This window comes from Epinephelus lanceolatus, chromosome 21 (genome assembly GCF_041903045.1).
Source record: "Epinephelus lanceolatus isolate andai-2023 chromosome 21, ASM4190304v1, whole genome shotgun sequence".
Lineage (NCBI taxonomy): Eukaryota > Metazoa > Chordata > Actinopteri > Perciformes > Serranidae > Epinephelus > Epinephelus lanceolatus.
In genome coordinates, this window is record NC_135754.1 from 36,080,272 (window position 1) to 36,102,503 (window position 22,232).

The 22,232-nt window shown below is 42.0% G+C and overlaps 1 protein-coding gene across 2 annotated transcripts in view; it reads right to left on the reverse strand.

The window, feature by feature from the left end:
- Window positions 1–22,232, reverse strand: part of grid1b (glutamate receptor, ionotropic, delta 1b) — an 860,177-nt gene that overhangs the window by 98,978 nt on the left and 738,967 nt on the right. For both annotated transcript variants that reach the window (XM_033611152.2, XM_033611151.2), the window contains exons 7-8: window positions 18,087–18,248; window positions 5,440–5,559 (exon numbers count right to left, since the gene is read on the reverse strand). In XM_033611152.2, coding sequence (XP_033467043.1) covers window positions 5,440–5,559; window positions 18,087–18,248 — 282 coding nt within the window. The remainder of the gene's footprint in view (window positions 1–5,439; window positions 5,560–18,086; window positions 18,249–22,232) is intronic.

Sequence of the window (22,232 nt, forward strand, 5' to 3'; positions counted from 1 at the left end):
CTGAGCGTGCTCGCTGTTGTCGAAATGATGACTGTGTTCATTCACAAAGGAAGACACAGTACTGTAAATCTGCCTGCTCAACAACTACAGCTCCCAGGAGGCACTGATGGAGGCTGAGACTCATGAGACGTGTTGGTGTTGTATGTTGGCAGAAGAATTGTTTTACCTCAATATGACGAGGCGTTTTATTTTCATCGTGTACTGCAGCTGCATATACTCATCAAAGAGGATGAATGAGACCATCAAACATCCTCTCACCCAGTGTCAGCTGGGATAGGCTCCAGCACCCCTACGACCCCCAACAGGATATGTGGTTACATAAAATGAATGAATGAATGTTAGTGGTGCACATAACAGAATTTACAGCCCAGGAATTGGATGTTTCTTACTGAAATGCATGTTGGGAGTCATAGTTGACTTCTCTTCTTCAGTTTTTATGTCCACATTTTTGTATTTTCCAATTTCTAATCAAAGAACCAGATATTTTCTAACACTATTCATCGTTTATACCGATGATTCAACCAGGAGAGTTTCATGTCCTTCAGAATCCTGCAGTGATTCAACAGTCAGTCAGCTTCTGTTGTATATGAGAGACTGAAGACAGAAAGCAACAACCTGGATGTTTGTAAAGACTCTTCAAGCACCAGAGCAAACTAGTTCCTCCTTTTCACTGCAGTTCATTATAGTATCTGTTGATGTTTTAATCAGTCTGTTTCCTCCTTTTTTTCACCAGCTTACTGTTGAATAATGAGTGTGAAGGTTTGTCAGATGACAGAGCACAGTGTCATTTGAGTAGTTCAATGTTCGATTAAAACCTGGTGATTGTAAAGGCTGACACAAACGATAATGCTACTTACACAGCTTACAGTGTAGGTACAGGCAGGGACGAGCCTGAAGATAATTAAGTTATACTTCTGCACACACACATACACTAATGCCGTTATAGAGCGCACTAGAGAACACTACTTTGAGTTAAATGACCAGGGCAAACAGTTCAGTGTCCTTTCTATTCATCCTCTTTCTGCAGTAGTACTACCTCCATCACAACTTCAAAAGACATATTTCATCCTAGCAACCACCCTCAAACACCATGGCAACCACCTATTTCTTTCAAGCAAGAAACAACTGAGCCCAAATTTAAACCCTTTTAGAAATGTTTTTATTTCATTCCAGTTCCCACCGTACGAGTTCGTCGTCTGGGATGTGAAGCCAGAGCTCACGATTTATGTACTCAAACTGTACAGTCTGATTAACAGGCCCTGATCTGAGTGCTTATACTGTGCGTGTAAAAGGAACAATAGAAAGGTCTGTGAGCCCTTGAGGACTGTTCTGGCCACTGACAATTATAAAGATTAATTGATGATAATGTGGGGCTGCAGGAAGGTAGATGTTTGTCTGCAAGCGAAGGTACAGCTCACAGTAATATAAAGACGGACGCCCCAGAAAGAGATTAAAAGTTAATTTCTGCAAAAATGGGTCAGTCCAAGTTTTGATTTTCTCTCAAACTCCTGATCCCCCCACTTTCTCTCGCTCTCTCACACACACACAAGTTAGCAGCACCAATAAACTACACCAGTCCAACCAACGAAGGCAATGAGTACAAGCCACTCATAGAAAGAGCATAGCAAGTCATTTCTTCACCATCCTAGAATTTGCAAATTTGCTTGCTGGGGGCCTGGGCACACGCTGCTTTACTTTCATTCAATACCATCACAACCTGACGTGCCGCCCTCTTGTGGCCTAAAAGGTGTACACCACCTAATACAAACGCCTGAAAAAAAAAAAAACAAAAGCGGTCCAGCCCCAGTTTATAACAAAGCACTCAAACCTGGGTGGGTTCATTTTAGCATTCGTAACATCTCCAGTTATCTCTGTTCCTCCTGATGACTTGTGAGGAAGAGGAGGAAAATGTGCACAGGAAGAAGCAGCATACAAATAAAAAACACAGAGGCAGCTCACACACTGAACACTGCAAGCTCCCAGAAGTTTGATAAAGACACCAGGGCTGTAGTGGCCCCCTACACCCACGGCTGAGAATGGTCTGTGTCACCGTACACGATGTGTTGCATACGACCGACGGGCTTCGACACAGCCGACTTGACAGCTGACGAGATTCAACAGCATCAACAACAACAATAACAGCCTGCGGCGCTCTTCTGTGCAGGGCAGCGCTGTCAGGCCAACACTGAACAAACACACCAACGGGGAGGGGTGTGTGTATGTGTGTTTGGTTTTGGTTTTTTGGTTTTCTCCAAACAGGTTATTTAGTCCTTTACAGTGCGAGGTATAGAGGCCAAAAACGCAACTGTACAAAATGGTACAAACAAAAAAAAAAAACAAAGTGAAATCTTTCCAAGTTGAGGATGTTTGTGTGCAAATGTGACTGTTAGTGTGTGTGTATTTACAACACATTCTCACTACCACCTTCTCACATATCGAAGTTGGGTCATGGACATTCCAGGGAAAGATTTCTGAAAAGAATTCTCCATCCACATGTCGAGATAATGGCCGCACAGACCACTGCCATCTACAACACTACCCTCGTTTAAAGCAACACATTCTCACTCATCACATATAACGTCCAAGGTACCCTGGGTGTGTTGGTTGTTGACGTTCTGGGACGCCGTGTCAACTTCAGCCAGTTACATGCATTGTCTGTTTTCAAAATACACTTCTGTTTTCATAGGATATTTACAGTTTGCATACAGTCTCTTTCAAAATAAAAGCACTATGTTGGTACAACACTGCAAATAACCTTTTTTCCTTCAACAACAAAAGCAAAAAAGAACTGGGTTTGGCTTTACAATCTTACAGGGAGTGAGCGCCGTCCTCCTGGGTCAGTGGTTGCTGGACCCATCTACCACCAGTCCTGCCTGCCGTACTCGAGCTTTTGCCCCCTTTAGTATTGTTGTTGTCCTGACGCTTTTCCCCACTGCTGGGCGCTGTTACAGAATCACAGCCACTGGCTACGTGTTATACCGTCACCAAAAGGATGGCTTTTTTTGTCTGTATCCGACGCTGGAATTCACTGATCAAGTGCTGGTATTCGACAACTTCGGAGTGAGACCAGGTTGGTATTTTAAGCATCTTTTAAATAAATCTGCATCTGTGTGTATATTGTTTCTTCTGCCCTTTTTCACCGAAATTAGCAGGTGTACTCAGGTTCTTTTTAAACACGGGATAACCCGCAAAAATAGGTGATAGGCTCCTTTCCCATTGCCAGCAGACAAGTGTGCCTTTCTGTCCTTTTTTTTACTGGTGTGTCACATTCGGCGTCACAGACAGGCCAGAAAATTCATTCCGATGTAAGGAGCTGGAATATTCCGTTTCTAATTCCGAATGAAGGAATTTCTCGCACTTGTATACGCTCATTCCTCTTTAAGTTCATTCCAGTCTTTCTGCACATGCTCGTTTCCTTGACCTTCTGGCGTGATGACATATATAGTTCACGCGACTTGTTGTACTCACCGGTTTCCATTCGCCACAGCATGGTCTTCTACCTCCCTTCTTCGACCTTCTACCTCCCTTCTTCGACCTTCTACCTCCCTTCTCATCCTCAACAGACGAAGCATTAGCAGAACAAGGTTGTTGTCGTACTGCTGCTTCAAGAATATAAGCAAAACAAGCCCGAAAAAGTCACTAAGAACAGCGTCGTCAAGCATCTTGTTATCCGGAGCGAGGACTACAGTGTTTTCTTCTGGTAAACGTAAACACGTAACATCCGCCCCGCCCCCTATCCAATCAGAAATCTTCCCTGCCCCAAACCTTGTGCGGACCCGAATAAAGGCGATTAAAAGACAACTGATCTCCGTGTAAACCCTCATTCGGCATGAATATTTCCATGTAAAAACTTTAATTCCGAACTTATTCAGTCTCTCTCGCTTTCAAACTCAATGCTGATGACATTTGGAACAATATTCAAGGTGGTATTTTGTGGCCGTGTGTCATCACATTGTGCCTGTAAATAAGCTAAAACAAGTTGGTCCACCCAGGTGTTTTATTCCCATTACTGCTGATCAAAGCTGAAGCCAATAAATACCCGTGATTACTGCAGAGCCATTTGTGCCAGGAGTAAATGCTGATGGTAACCTTTCCCATTAAATACAAAAGCCAGATGTTAGCGGCTGTTAGTGGGTATTTTGTGCAGTCGAAGAGGCCTCAGAGTGTCAGGCCTCAGAGTTTGTTTGAAAGCAAAGCTGTACTAAAGATTCCCTCGTGCCAAAGTGCAAGTCAGTGAGAGACTGAGTGAGCATGTGTGTGAAAGAGTGTGACACGTAGAGAAAAGGTGTGGAGATGTATGTGTGATAGCATGTGTCTCCGTGTAACAGTGTGTAAGTGTGAGTTTGAGATGTGTGTGTCAGACTGAGCTGCTGGCAGCGTTCAGTTCAGGATGGAAGTTACTTCAGCAGACAAGAGTATAGTCTGCTAACAGACCTCTGGAGCACCAACTTCTCAAATTCTTGCGGGTAACTAAAGAACCTCAGGGGTCTCCTTTATAAACATTGTATACACACAAAACGAGGCCTGAAAGAGGCGTTTGCGACTTCCCACGCAAAAGTTGTGATGTATAAAAACAGACTTGATGGGAGAAACTTTGACCCATGCTTACGAACATTTTAGAGACAGGAAATTGGCGATGCAGATGGTGAGGTGGAAGCCTCATTGTAGAAATTGTTGTTTTTATAAATGAGACCTCAGGTCGTTAAAAATGGTAAAAACACTGAATAAAACAGTTTAATGTTTGAAAAGAAAAAAAATTGTTTTTTCTGATGCTGCTTTTCACTTATAACTATGGTGTCTGAGGTGAATACATGAAAATGTAAATGTCTCTATCTAGAGCTGGTGGTTGGTTTGTCCATTCTGGGCTACATTTTGGTGCAAGATGGCGACCTCCGTAGACGAGGACCTGCTCCCTATGTAGATATGAACATCTCATTCTAAAGTAACAAAAACGATTCTTATTTTCAGGTGATTATAAACAAAAGAAAATATAATTATATTCCATTTCTGCCTGTGTATCCCCTTAAATCCTTCACACTGGACCTTTAATTAGCCAGCTTACAAACATTAACCCTGCCATCCTTTGACCTCGAAAGAGCTACTGAAACTTTCTTGGGGAAGCCTGTGGAAAGTTTCAACTGTGCCATAACTATTATTTCCTCATATGGAGACACGACAACATGCATCATTCACCAGAACAACTTGTATGCTCAGTATCGTCTGCCATTCTCTTTAAACTCGCTGGCAAAATCAAGTCCTCCCACAGAGAACGGCTGTGAAAAGGGCAATGTCAGACTAAATACCGGAGTGGTAACAACATGTCTGCTCTGTCTGAATATTAGGCTGCAGGTTTTTGGGTTTGACACACGTAGGCGATGTCGCCTCTGCACCATTTTTTCTCTCCGGCTCATTCGTTAGAGTGAAACACTGTGAACTCACCCTCTTGATGTCCTTGCCGAAGGTCTCGCTGAAGCTGGAGCCGAGGATCTCAAACTGGACGTGAGAGTTGGAGCCGCTGTCCTTAAAATCCATCGTACCTGTCAGTCCTGTGATGTTGCCCTGAAGGATGAGAGACACACAGAGAGGAATTCAGAAGTGCTGGAGGATTATCTGGACACTTTTACTTCCACTCTGCAAAAACGTTGGACCTCTGTGACTTTAATAATGACAATAATAAACATCAGAGTCTCCTTTATCTTGACCTCCTCCTTTTATTTGACTCATTTCCTTGTAATGGCGCAGTCCAGCTTCGGGATGGACGGGCCTATAAAGTGTGTGACATGAGCAGGGGAGTTTGTTTCCTACGGACTTTCCTTAACTTAAAGTCGTTTTTGTTGCTTAACCTTACCAAACCATAACCGCAGTGGTGTTAGGTGAAAAATATTTCTCCTATAGTCATTTGTAATGGGTTTGTAAAGCACTGATAAACGACATCATCCCGAAGACACTCATCTGTGTTGTTCTGGACGGCAGTGAAACATTAAGATGTTTCGTTTGGAGGACTTTGGAGGCCACACACGCTCCAGCACAAAGAAGGGAGCAGAAATTAACGACTACTTTATTGAACTGTATTCTATCTTGTACCCATTGTAAAAGAGGCCCTGCCAGTATTGTTAACTTTAATGTCCATGCAGATAAAATATAATGAAGTGACAGAGAGAGGCAGGGAGACAGTAAGACAGAGGAGGGACGGATGAAGGGACAGAGACACAGGAGATATTAAAGATGGGTCAGAAAGAGTAACGAAGTGGAAAATCGTCTAAGAGGAAGGGAGGGAGGATGGAAGACAGCGAGGGGATGAAGGTGAGGAGAGGAGAGGGTTAGAAAACTGCAAAAGGGAGACAGCATGGAGAGACAAAAAAGACCTAGAATTTGAGTCCAAGTGGAGGTGTGTGCCTCATTTGAGGAAACTCTCTCGAGGCCTCCCTGAGATACCATGTTCATGAGAATGAGATGGATGCAAGGTCACAGTGACCTCTGACCACCAAATTCAAATCAGTTCATCCCTGAGTCCAAGTGAGCCTTTTGCTGAATTTGAAGAAATTCCCTCAAGGTGTTATAAGATATAGCTTTCATAAGAATTCGAAAGGCAAGGTCACAGTGACCTTGACCTTTGGCCACCAAAACTTAATCACTTCACCCTTCATTCCAAACAGATGTTTGTGTTAAGTTTGAAGATATTCCCTTGAGCTGTTCTTGAGACATTGTGTTCACAAGGATTGAACGGACAGACGTGTATGGACATTTTGGGAAAACACGAAAACATAACCTTTGACCTTTTGGATGTTAAATGACATAACTTCATCATGTTATGGCCAAAAACATGTTTTGTGATGTCACAGTGACCTTCACCTTTGACCACCAAATTCTAATCAGTTCATTCCTAACTCTATGTGGATGTTTGTGCCAAAGAAAAAATCCCTCGAAGTGTTCTTGAGATATTGCATTCATGAGGATGAGACATACAAGGTCACAGTGGCCTTGACCTTTGACCACCAACTACAAATCAGTTCATTCCTGAATCTAAGTGGACGTTTGTGCCAAATTAAAAAAAAACAAAAAAAAACTCAAGGCATCCTCGAGATATCGCATTCACAAGAATGAGACAAACACCTTTGACAATCAGTTCACTCCTAAGTCTAAGTGGACATTTGTGACAAATTTGGAAAAACAAAATCTGTCAAGGTGTTTTTGCGATATCACATTCACGAGAGTAAGACAAGTGAGGTCACAGTGACCTTGACCTTTGACTTATGACAACTTAAAAGTGGTCAGTTCATTGTTGCATCCAAATGACTTATTGTCTGGACTTACGGACACACAACACGAACACATAATGCCTCTGGCCACAGCTATCGTTGGTACAGAGGAATAAAAACAGCTTAATCACAGTATACAGTATGCAGTATAATGTTGCCAAAATACCAATTTAGTGATATTTATTGATTCTAAAATTTGAAACGGCTTTCAATTAATTTTCCGCACTATTGATAAACCAGCACCAGCTCTGCTCTTTTGCTTTCTTACAGACAGTTTCCTGCTACTAATCAAGAAAAGTAAAGTCATCATTGTCATGTTAGAGCCTTGTTATATTTACCTATCAATAAAAATTTTAAATTGTGGCCCTCGATGTCAGTTTTTTTCTGTGGTGTTGAAAATGCTGTCAAACATTGATAACTTTCATGGTATTACACTGAAGTTGGGAATTCCAGTATCATGAAAACACTTCTGCAAAGGTCTAGTAGAACATTTTGCCACCGTGACCTTTGAAACTGCTGCCGCCACCCGTCCTGTAGCTTTAATATGAAGCTGTGTCCCATGATGCTTTGCAAGCTGCTAAGCTGTGGAATATTGATGTCAGATTGATGACCCCAAAAGGGACATGAAGCAGGCTGGACACACAGAAATCTCCATGGAAACTGTCAGCACAAGAACGAACAAGGACCGATATTGATGCAGGCCTAGTTAATCATGAGTTTATTAATCAGCACTTGGCTTTATTAATTCATCATCTGTGATTTCTGCTTTCTGGCTCGCTTGTTGATCAGCTGCCTCTGTGTAGAATATAGTGTGAGATATGTCGTGTCATATAAAATATCATTAGAGCCTGACAGACCGGGCTGAATGCAGCTGGTGACAGAGGTGCTGCTCCACTGAAAGGCCATGGATGAAATGTCGTTTCATGTCTTCCATCAGTTCATATGTGGGATGTAAAGCAAGACTGAAGACACCCATCACTGCAGGCCAGCAAGCTAAATGTTGGTCCATCAGCTGCAAAGGTCGCAGTCACTGTCACCTGGAGGAAGTTTGATAATGTTTGTGTTGGTTTGTGAACGGTTTGCTACAAAGTCAGCGATGCTTCCAGTCCTCCATCTGTCTCCCTAAAATAAAGAAATATAACTGTAGCACTATGTGACTATTTGTACAGCAGGGCTGTGTTTTCTGAGCTCAGGACTGTCAGTATTTCTCATTCTGATGGAAAATTGTGTTTTCAAGGGAGACAAGGTCATGGCCGCCGCAATAAAACAGAAAGTTAGGGACATGGCAGCAAATATAAAACAGTCAAATCTATGACACACAGAATTTATTCAAGAAGGTCAATAAAATGCAGTATTTCTAAAGAACAGAACAATGTTACTGTGCTATCAACTTACACTGTCGCACCACTTTAGAAATAGAGTTTTAAATTCATATACAAATGTATTTTAGCATACAAAATGAGGTATAGGACATTTTTTAAATTGCCCAGGTAGTGTCAAACAAATGGAGCCATTTACCTTCATCTCCAGATCTTTTACTGGGAAGCTTCATTGAACTAATCTAATTGAATTAAACTGAACCAGCTGAAACTGAACAAATTAAGCTGTCAAACTTAACTGTTAGCTAACATGATATTAATGGTTTAAACTTTTACACCAATTGTTAAGCTAACACAAACCAAACTGTTTTAGCTGTTCAACTGAATTGTGACCTAACATGAAATAAACGATTGAAACTGTTACACCAAACTGTTAGCTAATAGCCTACATCTGCTAAACTAGCAGATGTATTAGCTAGCTTGAAATAAATGGTTTAAACTTTTACACCAAACTATAACACAAGTATCCTGAGAGGCTGGGCGACGAGGTGTATTTTTTACACTTTAAACCACATCTCAAGCGAGAAAAGTGTCTCCTTTGGATAAAGTTGTGTGGTAACGTTAGACCACAACATCAACTCAACGTGAATAAGATTAACAATGATGTCTACATCTGTTCTAAGGTAAGTCAACATTGTGTTTGAGGCAACATATTGTCACCTTGCTGGAAAGAAATATAAAGTTATCTTTAACATCTCTAGCTAACGTTAGCTAAAGTTAGCCTAACGTTAGCTCTTAGCTGCGTTGTTCATCATGTCACCTTGTTTGCTGGGAGTTCATTAGCCTATTTTGTTCTAGTTTTGTACTTTGGTGATCGTACATCATTGTTAGCTGTTGTCCAAAGGGCTCTAGTTAAGCTAACGTTAACTTCTGGAGCTTAGCTTCATTAACTTATCTGTAATGGCAGAGATAACAAAGGTTGGCAAACGTTATGCTGAATGATTCAGTGTAAATACTGTAGCACCAAACTAACGCAGAGACACTCTTGGTAAAGATGGTAAAAAGGCCGTTATCCTTTTCTCATATTCTGAGCCAAAAACCTTAACTTCAGTGGCACTTTAACTTGTTGTCTTTGATGGTGACGGCAACCAGATGCGGTTCACAAGCGTACACTGTGACCTGTAAATTTTGGCTTGTAATTTAAGCTTTTCATCGACCTTCTCAACAATAAAATGATGAATATATCCCTCCAATGCGTAGTTTAGGCCCTTTTGGTTACTTCTCAATGACATCTGATCGTTATGTCTCCAAAAATCATCAGTTGCCTCCTGTGAAATGCCGTGTACTGTGACACCTGCCATAGCGCCGCTCACTGAATGTTGACATTTTGTCTGAGTGGGTGGAGGCGGGTGTGGCTTAGCCATAGGTCAATTGTTACCATACATGCAATAAATGACTAAAACGGCTACACCAAACCGCTAACTAACACAACTGCTAAACTTTTAGCTAACACAAACCAAACTGTTATAGTTGTTCAAAGTTGTTCAACTGAATTCTTACTTGACATAAAATAAACAATTAAAACTGTTACACCAAACCGTTAGCTAGTTTAGCAGTTGTGTCAGCTAACTTGACATACATGGCTTAAACGTTTACACCAAACATTTGGCTAACACAAATCAAACTGTTTTAGCTGTTAAAGTCAGGGTAAAGCAAACATAAGTATATGAGATGAGTTAATCACACCACAGAAAAAATTTATCATGAACCACTCGGCCACATTTGACGATTAGAAAAATCACCACCTATATAATATGAGGTTTTGAAATCGTGAAAAAATTGGTGATATTCTTTGCTCAAGCGGCGCGGGTGACACTTGAAACGCAATACATCGCTCACGCAGTAGGGGGTAGCAGAGTCACTGGTACATTCTAGCTAGCTAGTACTGCTATTTTATTAGAGTGCAGGGCACAAGAACTGTCATATAAATGGGGTGTGTCTGTACGAGTTCGCAAAGTCTTTCCTCCTTGCCCGCCATATTTCATACCTGCTTCTTCTGTGAATAACAAAAAGTGGTTAATTTCAAGTACGTCGCTTGCATTATCACCCCCGCTGGCAACACATGGTATTACACGTGTTGCTGTGTCGCGTATCAAAAAATAGACAACACATTTTGAGACGCAAGCACCAATGCGTTCGCGTCTGCGTGCCTATGCATCGACTATGAAACGGCCCTAACATGCACAAACCCCGATTTGAAAAATGAGCCACTGCGCAGCGACAGACTCTTGTTATCAACTAAATCAGTAGCAGACAGCACACAACCCACCGAGACCAATGAAATACAGTATTGTAGGTAGTTCTTGCAAAACGTTTTACACATTAATTTTATTATTGTATGTTGTACTCTTGGTAACCCATCCTAGTGAGATATTAGTGATACTCCCCCGAAATTCTTAATCTTGCCCATCAACACGCATTTGTTGACCTAAAAAGTGGTTGTTTAAAGTTTGCTCCTTAATAGAGAGATAAAGTTTCACATTTGCACACTGCACAATGATACCAGACTATTTACAGTATAGATTGAAGATTGTGGAGGCATATCTGCTCCTCCCTCAAGGGTCTACATGTGAAGGAAAAGGAACCAAACGATTACTGATAAACTTATAACAGCAGTATTTTCACTCACATTCATTATTACCTGGTGGTAAACAGCCAGCGATGGACAGAAATCGACATTGCTTTGCATTATGGAGTATGGAGCAGCAGTACTTTTGGTGCGGTAGAGTGTCTCAGGTACTTTCATTTAGGCTGCCAACGTGATGCAAACAAATACATTCAATATAGACAGGAAGGTTACATCTTGTGATGCACCCAACAAAAAAATGTAGAGAGTGAAAGTGCTGTGCTCCATCCATTTTTCACTCTGTGTTTGCCGTCCTCTCACAAAGTCATTTTCCATCTCATCAGCAAAGTAGTCACAGAGATGCTGGCTGATGGAAATGTTGTTCAAGTTCAGGAAAACAGGACATTTTGCTCCCTATATGAGATATGGTGATGGACTGTTCTGCAGGAAAACAGCCTATGTAAAATTCAGACTGTTTAAATGACTTTCTGACACAGTGGCGAAACTCATAAAAGGAAAGGCTCAAAGTTAAATAGGAATGTTTTATGGCCATAAAGATGCATTTCAAGAATATGTGCCAGAATGATGGAAACATTTTGGTGCCTCAGAGGAAAATAGCTTTTTATACAACTCATAACTGCCATTTTGTTAGGTTTGGCAATCTTTTCTATCAGCCCATTCTCACTTCCAACTCGTCAAATAACACCGCTTTGTCAGTGATCTTGGCATCAGATACTGACGCACGTGGACAAGCGTCGCGTTGGTATGAAACAGACTGACTGGCTGCAGCTTGTCACGCCACTGGCAGGTGCTTTATGATATGCAACTACCTTAGTACAAAGAGTGAGAAAGCCCGTATAGGGTAGGTGGATGGGTCAAACAAACTCAGAACATCCGGGAGCCCGCTGTTCGTTTCCCATATGAGAACCTAAAGTCAATGGAGTTATTTTAACAACACAGTGTGTTGGTATGTGCATTATACTAGGGTAGTCACGTATGTCACATGAAGTAGTCTGTCATGTTACATTATATGATGTAAGTAAAAACAGTACTTTTTTTTCTAATCCTAACCACGTGCTTTTTTTTGCCTAAACTTAAAGGGAAATTTCGGTTTATTCAGTAAGGTAAGACAACACGTTTACATGTCGTTTTCTATATGTTCTCTGACATTTATCCTAACGATATGAGGCGGTCTTTGTGGAAAAAAAGCTTGTTTAGTGGACTAACTTTGCACTTGAAGGTTGCCCGTTCACTTACGTTTTAACAGGTCTGACGCTACTCTGCGCCCCAGCTGTATCTAGGCTAATGGCTAACATGCTAACTATTATTTTTATGTCACTAGTCACTTGAAACAAATTTAGGATGATAGGAGACAGGTTGAAATAAACCGAAATTTCCCTTTAAGGAAGTTAACGTAAAAACAAAAAGTTTAATGTTGTGAGTTTATTTTGAAAATGATTGTACGCATGTAACGAGCAGAAACTGTACATTTCCTGTGAAATTGGAAACATTTTTTGAAAAGACATGTGTATGTATAAAGCGGAAACTGACTAATCAGTGTGTTTTCTTTTGTGTATAATCACGTGGAAATAAGAATCATCGTATTTTTATTACATTAGAATGATCCGTTTATAGGGAGCAGGTCCTATACAGAGATCACCATGTTGCACTGCCACGTGTCTACAGTAGCCCAGACCAGACAAACCAAACACTGGCTCCAAGCACCGTTATTGGAAAAACACCAATTTTTTTAACTCAGGGTCCCATGTCATTTTCATAGACAAAATTTCCAAACTTTTCCACGCCTTCTCAAGGACCCATCATGAAGTTTTTTCTTGCCCCACTTGCCAGATGTTTTTCAGACATCAGATTCAAACTCTATTTAAACATAATTTCAGCTAGCTGGCATAAAGAAAGGGAAAGACAAACCCAGGGAGAGAATGACAAAACATACGTCATGGTAAACGAAACACTGTCTCACATCGACACATATTAGAGCTACGTCACATCAACAGCTATAGAAAATTAATTTGCAATTACGTTACATTATGTGGAAGGTTCTCCACAATTTCATTATACACAACAATGTTCCATGACTTTTCCAGGTCTGGAAAGTGTAATTGTGAAAATCCATTACTTTTGCGAGTTTTCCATGATTGTGGGAACCCTAGGAACTGCTTTATTCAGTGTTTTTACCGTCTGAAATTACCTGGGGCCTCATGTACAAAGACTTGCGTGGATTTCTTACTGAAACATGGCGTACGCTTAAATCCAGAAAACGTCGTACGCATAAAAATATCCAGATGTATGAATCTGTGCGTACACATGAATCCAAGCACATTTCCTTTGTACATCCCAATCAACGCGGAATTGAGCGCACATGTTGGAGTACCCAGCCCCTCCCTGTCCACGCCCCTATTGAAATATGCAGATCATATTTAAATGAATCCTGCACCTAAGATTCCCCTCTCTGCATGATCAGAAAACTAAAACAAAAGAATGAGTAAGGCGGGGAAAAAGAAAAACTTCACAGAATGCGAATTGGAGACGCTCACTGAAGTGGAGGCGCACAAAAATGTACTTTTTGGCACGCTGTCCTCCGGCATCAATACAAAACGCAAGGTGAGTGAGTGGGAGAGTGTGTGTGAGCCTGTCAATGCTGTGGGGCCAGAAAAGCGTACCCACGCAGAATTAAAAAAGAAGTGGTTCGACATTAAGGTGGACGTGAAGCGGAGGAGGGCTGCCCACCGCCAAAGTGTGGCCAAAACAGGCGGGGGGACAGGACAGGAGGAGCTCACCCCGTTTGAACAGAGAGTCGCCTGGGGTCAATTGAAAGCAGACAAATAATTATGTGAACTGGATTTACAGTTTCCATTTGTTAATTTTATACACCACTTACACGGATCACACACTATTGTTGTAAATGAATGCAGAAGTGCACCGGGGAAAAGGTGTGGCTGATTAAGAAATGTCACACTTTACGCACGGGTTTATTGACATGAGTACTTTACACACAGAGACAATCAGGGGCTTGTTAGAAAGCTCTGAAGCTGTAGTTTAATGCTCAGTGCGCATCAGGGGGATTAATATTAGGACAATTAAATAAATTACTCACCAAGAAGGCACCCATCGCGCACAGTGCCAGCTTGTAGTCTGTTCCCAGCCATGCTGTTACTCAGAATGTATGGATCGTGCATGAAACCAGGCCACCTCGCCACAATGTTGATTAATTGCATTTGCGCATCACATATGATCTGTACATTGATCGAAAGAAATTGCTTCCTGTTGACAGAAACAAATTCATCCTGCGATGGCGCTTTTATACTGTAGTCATGTGTGTGCAGTCGATAGCTCCGATAACGTTAGGAAAACCGGCTGTCGTTGCAAATTGCGCTTTAATGTTGGCCTGTTCAGCTATGGGAATTTGATATACCTGGCTGACATGCGGATAATTCCGTCCCACACAGCTGGCATGGCTCGGCTCAGGGTCGACTGGCACTGTATGGATACAGGCAGCGCATGACTCCTCGCCGTATCGTGCTGCCGGCTGCAGCTCTGCGCACAGTTCCAGGAGGATTGGCCTCAGGAACCTAAAGCAGCTGATGAGCCAGTGCCATCTGTCTCTGAACACACGCTTTCTTCGTATTGCGCCATTTACAAATCTTCTACTACTGCTAAAGCATCCGTTGTTGTTAACGGTATTTTCGGCACCACTTTGCGCATGCTTTTATATCCTCTCATCTAATTGCAGACACGTAGCTGTGTTAATTATTCATCAGTGTTAATTGTTGATGTTTCTCTGATGTGCACATCACTCTGAGGACTAATTGTTTTCACATTTATTTATTATAACAGCTTCTCAGCATCACCTCTGTGTCGCCCAAGAATCAACAGCTGTAGAAACGTGCGTACGCCAGCCATGAAGTTGGCGTGAGGCACCGCACATTTCCACGGCCATTTCACTCTTGATACATCTGGACTTTGCCGTGGAAAAGGACGTACGCCACGTTTTTGTGCGTACGCACCCTTTGTACATGAGGCCCCTGATGATTTGGCTCATGGTATAAACTTTGAGAATGTCTGAATCTTAAGTTGTCCAAGAAAACAGGTGAGCAACTGATAGCAAGAGCTAGGTTAGCAGCCCATGTGCGGCACGCCAAGCAGTGTTAGAGAAACACTGATTTGTAGCGTGAAACTGCTTTAATCAGTGTTTTTACAGGTTTAAATCAGCTGGTCTGTTTGTTTTCAAGAAGAAGAGACCTCTGTAGATAATTCAGCTCCCGATAAAAACCTTCTGAACAATGAACACTGAAGGAATTCTAACCAGGAGAAGTTTCAGCTGGTTGCAATCTGCAGTCCTCACCACTAGATGTTACTATTTCCACTTAAATCATGCACACTGTACCTTTAAATAAAGATCTGTGTACTTAACAACTGGTAATATGTTTCAGGAGCACAGGGAAAACATGGAAACACATTTTCAGCCGTTCTGTAAAAGCAGACGGCTGTCTGAAGCTCTGAAAATGTGATTGACTGTGATTCTGGGTAATTCTGCTAATATCATTAAAAAACAGAGTGGTGTCAAAGGTCTGCATCAGTCAAAACATCATTGTTTGTCTGTAACAGGCTCTGCTGTCTGAACTGTGGTTGTCAGCGATTACATATATGAGCATATTAAACAGGAGAAAGACAGAAAGATCACTAACGAGCTCCGTGGTTGTTACCACGAGAGACGTCAAAGAAACAAAGTGATGTTTTTTTAATAACACGGAGCTCTTCATGCTCTGAGGGACTCATCAGCGTGCCTCAAAAGCATCTTTCACCAATTAGACCATGAGAACAAGACTACAGGTTGTTGGATGCAATTTAGATGCACATCAGGGTTTGGGATGAACGGCTTTCTCGTTTCATGTTCCACCGGCAGCGCCTCGTGTTTGATTTCACCTCCATTAACAAATAAATTGTTTATTCTTTTTCTTAAGGTCGCTATAAATCTAATCATGCTTCAGTGTTCTCCTCCACATGCTCCCCTCAATCTTCAAAGGTTTATTCAATTAAATCTTTAACGGGAAACAACACACACTCTGCCAGTTTAAGATGTGTTAAATCAGACTGATGCTACAAAAGAGATCAAGGCCACTCAGAGAGCTATCAAGAAAACACATTCAAGCTGCTAATCAGTTCAACAGCCTTGAAAAGATGATCATTAGAAGACTTGAACATCTTTGATGATCTGGTGCCAGATTTGAGCTCCATTTAGAAAATAGATTTATTTGAAGCATATTTATGTTTGCAAATATAAATGATTCACTGAATACAAATGTGATATTTATTCAGAGATTCCATCAAATAATTAAGATCAATCAAGTGTAAGATAATAACAGAGAGGAACAGCGGCAGAGAACTAGAGAGGTTTAAATGTTGTGTTGTCTGTTCTGGCCCTGAATGCATCACGAGACTAAAGGGAGCCTGGAGACTGAAGCAGCAACATGACCAGCCCTCTAGCTGCACGACTCCCTCACCATACCTACATGTATGTCCACGATCAGCCCCTTTGGCCTGGAGGCAAAAGTCCTGACGAAATTGCTAAGTTAGCTATTAGCGGAGCTGGTTGTCTGAATAACAGGAACGCAGTAGCTTAAGTGACAGGAAACACCTTTTAATGTGTATGGGAAAGCTGTAGGTGTGTCAACTGATACTGGTTGTTTGTCAGTCACTATAAATTGTCATGATGTGCTAATCCTTTGTGAGTAAACCCTCAACGTCCAATCCTACGTGTTTTGAGTCTTGTTATTCCACAACACTATGAAGTCTTACATCAAAAGAGAGACGGTTTAGGTTTGGGTAATGCCAGATTCAGACTACACGATATCAGCCCAATTATAGCCCAACGTGGCCGTCATAAGGTGTCGGCCCTGATCGTGGATGACAGTGAGTGTCATATGCAATAATCCATCTTTTTATTTTGTGTCGTGTGTCATAGTAGATGACAAGTGATACCATGTATGGGATGCCTCAGGGAGTCCCAACAGGAAGTCTAGCATGTTTGATTTTCTTGTTGTCCTCTATTACTTCTCCTGTCACAGCCGTCACTTTGACCAATAGGAACACAGAGCAAACTGCTGCTCTTCTCATGCTAATGCTAAGCTAGCGATTAGCTATAAATTATTTGGTTAAAAGAGAGATGGTTATGGTTATGGTTAAGGTAAGGGTAAAGGGAAGGGTTACATCGGGCTACTTATGCTAATGCTAAGCTAGCGATTAGCTGTAAATTATTTGGTTAAAAGAGAGATGGTTATAGTTAAGGTAAGGGTAATGGGAAGGGTTACATATAGCTTCTCATGCTAATGCTAAGCTAGCGATTAGCTATAAATTATTACGTTAAAAGAGAGGTGGTTAAGGTTAGGTTAGGGTAATGGGAAGGGTTACATCTAGCTTCTCATGCTAATGCTGAGCTAACGATTAGCTATAAATTATTACGTTAAAAGAGTGGTGGTTAAGGGTAGGGTAAGGGTAATGAGAAGGGTTACATCTGGCTACTTATGCTAATGATAAGCTAACAATTAGCTTTGAAGTCCTACATTAAAAGAGAGGTGGTTCAGGTTAGGGTAAGGGTAACGGAAAGTGTTACATCTTGTTATGTACAAAGTGAATCATGCCTTAATGTATTATAAATTATAAAGTGGATTATTGCTACATTTGATCTCATCTCTTCACCACAGTGTAGTGTTGTAGAACGCTTCTACAACAACCGTCATGTTGGTGGGTTCGTCTTGTACCAGCGGTGGATGCGATTCACGGGGGCACATCATGTACGCTACAAACAGAATATGTCTGCAGCTTTACGTGTCTCAGCTGCTCGGGTGTGTTGACAGGACGTACCTTCTGGATGGTCTCCAGCATGGACCAGCCTCCGTTCCACGGCTTGGTGGACTTCCTGATGCAGTTGAGGCTGGCCATACTGTGCCACTTCCTGTCCTCCAACTTCCTGTAGAAGGCATTGGCCAGCATCAGCACACTGTCATACAGGTAGAGGTTGGACACCTGGAGAGAAGGGGAGACAGAGGAGAGCTTAAAAAAACCCCACTGCTTTATGTGATTCACACAAAAAGGATTTGTCTCAAGATGTCAACAAGAAAAGAAATAAATGTGAACAGGACTGCAAAACAACAAAACAAAATTAATCTCTCACAATCATCACTAATGACCCATTAGAAGTTCTGTTCTGTTCTGTTGGGAAACCTTGGGTTCTGACATTCATGTGGTTGCCACCTGACACGCTCCACCCACCTAAACACCAGTGCAGATCAGGTACCCCCCAGTTATGGCAACGGTTATGGCAGTGGCCCCCCAGCAGAACAACGCACCATGCCACACCACAAAAACTGCTCAGGAATGGTCCGAGGAACGTGACAAAAAGCTCAAGGTGTCAACCTGTTCTCCAAATTCCCTGGGTCCTCATCTGATCAAACATCTGTGGGACACGCTGGTACCCCATCTCACAACCCACAGGACTCAAAAGATCTGATGGTAACGCCCTAATGTCAGACACCAAAGGACACCCTCCAGAGGTCTTTGACAGGTCAGAGCCAAGTCCGGTCCAAGGAGGACCCACCATGGATCAGGGGTACCTCTGGGGTACCAGCAGGTCCCTCTAATGTTTTATCAGGTTGGGATCTGGGATAATTGGAGGTCAGGTTGAAGCCTTGAGTTCTTTGTCCCGTTCCTCAGGTCATGCCTGAGCAGTGTTTGTGGTGTGGCATGGTGCATTGTCCTGCTGGGGGGCACTGCCATCGATACACGCTGTTGCCATGAAGGGGTTTATTTTGTCTGCAACGGTGTTCAGGTGGGTGGAGCATGTCAAGTAGCATCCACATGAATGCCAGGAACCAAAAGTTTCCCAGCAGAACATTGTGCTGTAACAAGATGATCAATGTTATTCACTTCACCTGCCAGTAGCTTTAATGGTTTGGCTGATTGGTGTATGTATTACGTTTCTTCTCATAAACCAACACAGACCAGCAGGTCCATCTTCTCTCTCTACGTGCTTCAGCCTTCCTCTCATCCAAAGCAAGTACTCCACCTTGTGCCAACATATTACCTCCAAGGATATTCGGTGTCATAGCAACCAGATGCAACCTGTGTCTCAGCTGAAAAAAAGCTGCGTCTCCAAAGCGCTCTCAAACGCTCCCTGCTGGCTGTTTCATTAGGAGTGTTTGACATTTTCAGCTGGGAGAACAATGCTGTGGTGGACATGGGACCTTAAGATTTCCTCTTACAGTTAAGGGTGTAGCAGCTCGAACTGCATCTCATCGTCAGTCCAAAAAGTCACGGCTCTGGATGTAGATTTCTCCATGTTGTTACCGGCGTCTTCTTTTCTTACACATTTAATGCTATTGGAGTTCCGGGTCAAAGCCCGGGGCGGAAACTGTGGAGCATGCTCAGAGCGCCTCGGCCAGTTTGGGTCTGATTGACTGTATACGTGCAGGAGTCACATGATCTGGGTGTGTTAGTCCCACTGTTCACTTTAGGACCATTTCAGTCACACTAACATGTTTACATGGATTTTAAAAGTCCAGTTTTAGTCAGACTGACACAATAAATGGAGCTTCTCTGATGCCATGTAAACATACGAGTGTGACGTTAAAGTAAATTTAAAATAAGCTTTAACATCGTCTTTGTGTGTTTTAATATAGGGACAATACTGAATAAAAACAGCACTTGAAACATCACACACACACACACACACACACACACACACTGGATGGAGTTGAGATGACAGTCAGCTAGTAGCCAGCCTGTCTACATGTGATCATGTGCTCTCTCACCCTGGGCTGCAGAGGGCAGAGGAAACACACTATGACAAATCACACACACACGCACGCCAAAGCAGGGAGCAGAGACCAAATGCAAGGTGACAAATGAGCATCATTGTGTCCAGATGAGTACAGCTGACTGGCACACACACACACACACACACACACACACACATACACACAGATAAAGCATTTATATTCCCCCTGTCGTCCTCTTTTGTCATGGAAAGACTAAATCTGAAGAGAACATATTTATATGACAAAGATGGAGACGGGAGAAAAGAAAATCTGCAAAGATCTGTGTATTCTGAAAAGCTACAATCTGTGACCCAAATGTAAAACACGTAACTGGAGCGTGCTGTCACTCCTGAACTGCTGTTTGAATTCAGACACAAACGGCAGACAACAACTATAAATCTGTCATCAGTAAAATACAGGTTGGGCCTGAGATCTGTCATGTTTACTGAAGATGCTGCTGCAGACAGTTTACATGCTCCGCTGCTGATAATGACGTGTTGAAAGTGTTGACAACAACAAACTGTTTGACGCAGAAGCTTCAGGGCTCGTGGCCAAAATATCATGTTTCACTAACGTAGCTCAGCGTTTCTTTTCTCCCTCTGACAAACAGATTGAGTCAAAACAAAAGAAAAAGCACTCGTTAATTTGGGTCAACAGGACTAACATCTGTTCTGTTGTTTTGGTACAGCGAGGGAGGATTTGTCTGGATCTCCTGTATTTTCAGTTTTAGATTAAAAACTAAGGTTGACAACATGGCATATTAGAAAAGTAGAACTACCGCCTCGTGGTTGTATGACTCCGCCCACCAGCCCAGTGTCTCCATCCATGTCAGTGAAAACATGGATGCTTCACACACAGAAGATCTATACAATCAGCACAGTTTCAAGATTAGAGTCACCAATTCAGTATTTGACCAAATGTCTCCCCTTCTGTTCCTGAGATATGACGTTAAAACATGATGATGTCACAGTCAAGCTGACCTTTGACCTTTTCAATATAAAATGTCATAACTTCATCGTTTTATCCTGTTAGTCATTTGTGTCAAGTTTTGCCATAATTAGTGTAGGAATTCATGAGTTATGGCAAAAAGCACATTTGGTGAGGTCATAAAATCTGGTCTGGCCTTGACCTTTGACCTTCAGTTTATTCTTCAGTCCATGTGGACATTTGTGTCAAATGTAAAGAAATTCCCCTCAGGTGTTCTTTAGATGTTGTGTTCACAGGAATGGGACAGATGCAAGGTCACACTGACCTTTGATCTTTGACCACCAAATTCCAATTTGAAGAGATTCCCTCATAGTGTCCTTGAGATATCACATTCACAGAAATGAGACGCGACAAAGGACACAGTGACCTTAAACTCTGAGCACCAAATTCTGATCACTTCATCCCTGACTCAAAGTGGATGCTTGTGCCAAAGTGAAAGAAAATCTGCCATCACGTTCATGAGAATGAGACAGATGCAAGGTCATATTGACCTTAACCTTTGACCACCAAAGTCTAATTGTTGAGTCCAAGTGGACGTTTGTGCCAAATTTAAAGAAATTCCATTGAGTTGTTCTTGAGATATGTTCACAAGGATGGTACAAACGTACGAAGAACACGGGAAAATCCAGGTATTCTTCAGTCATCATGTTCACAAGAATGAGACAAATGAGGTCACATAGACTTGAGCTTTGACCTATGACCACCAAAATCTGAGCAGTTCATTGTTGAGTCCAAGTGAACGTTTGTACCAAATTTGAAGAAATTTCCTCAAGCTGTTCTTAAGGTTTTACATTCCCAAAATCAAATGAGACAGATGCAAGGTCACACTGACCTTTGATCTTTGACCACCAAATTCCAATTTGAAGAGATAAAGAGAAACAAGACAGACAAGGACACAGTGACCTTAAACTTTGAGCACCAAATTCTGATCACTTCATCCTTGACTCAAAGTGGATGCTTGTGCCAAATTTGAAGAAAATCATCCATAGTGTTCTTGATATATCACGTTCACGAGAATGAGACAGATGCAAGGTCATATTGACCTTAACCTTTGACCACCAAAGTCTAATCGTTGAGTCCAAGTGGACAAAATTTAAAGAAATTCCGTTGAGATGTTCTTGAGATATTATGTTCACAAGAATGGTACGAACATACGAAGAACATGGGAAAATCAAGGTATTCTTCAGTCGTCATGTTCACAAGAACG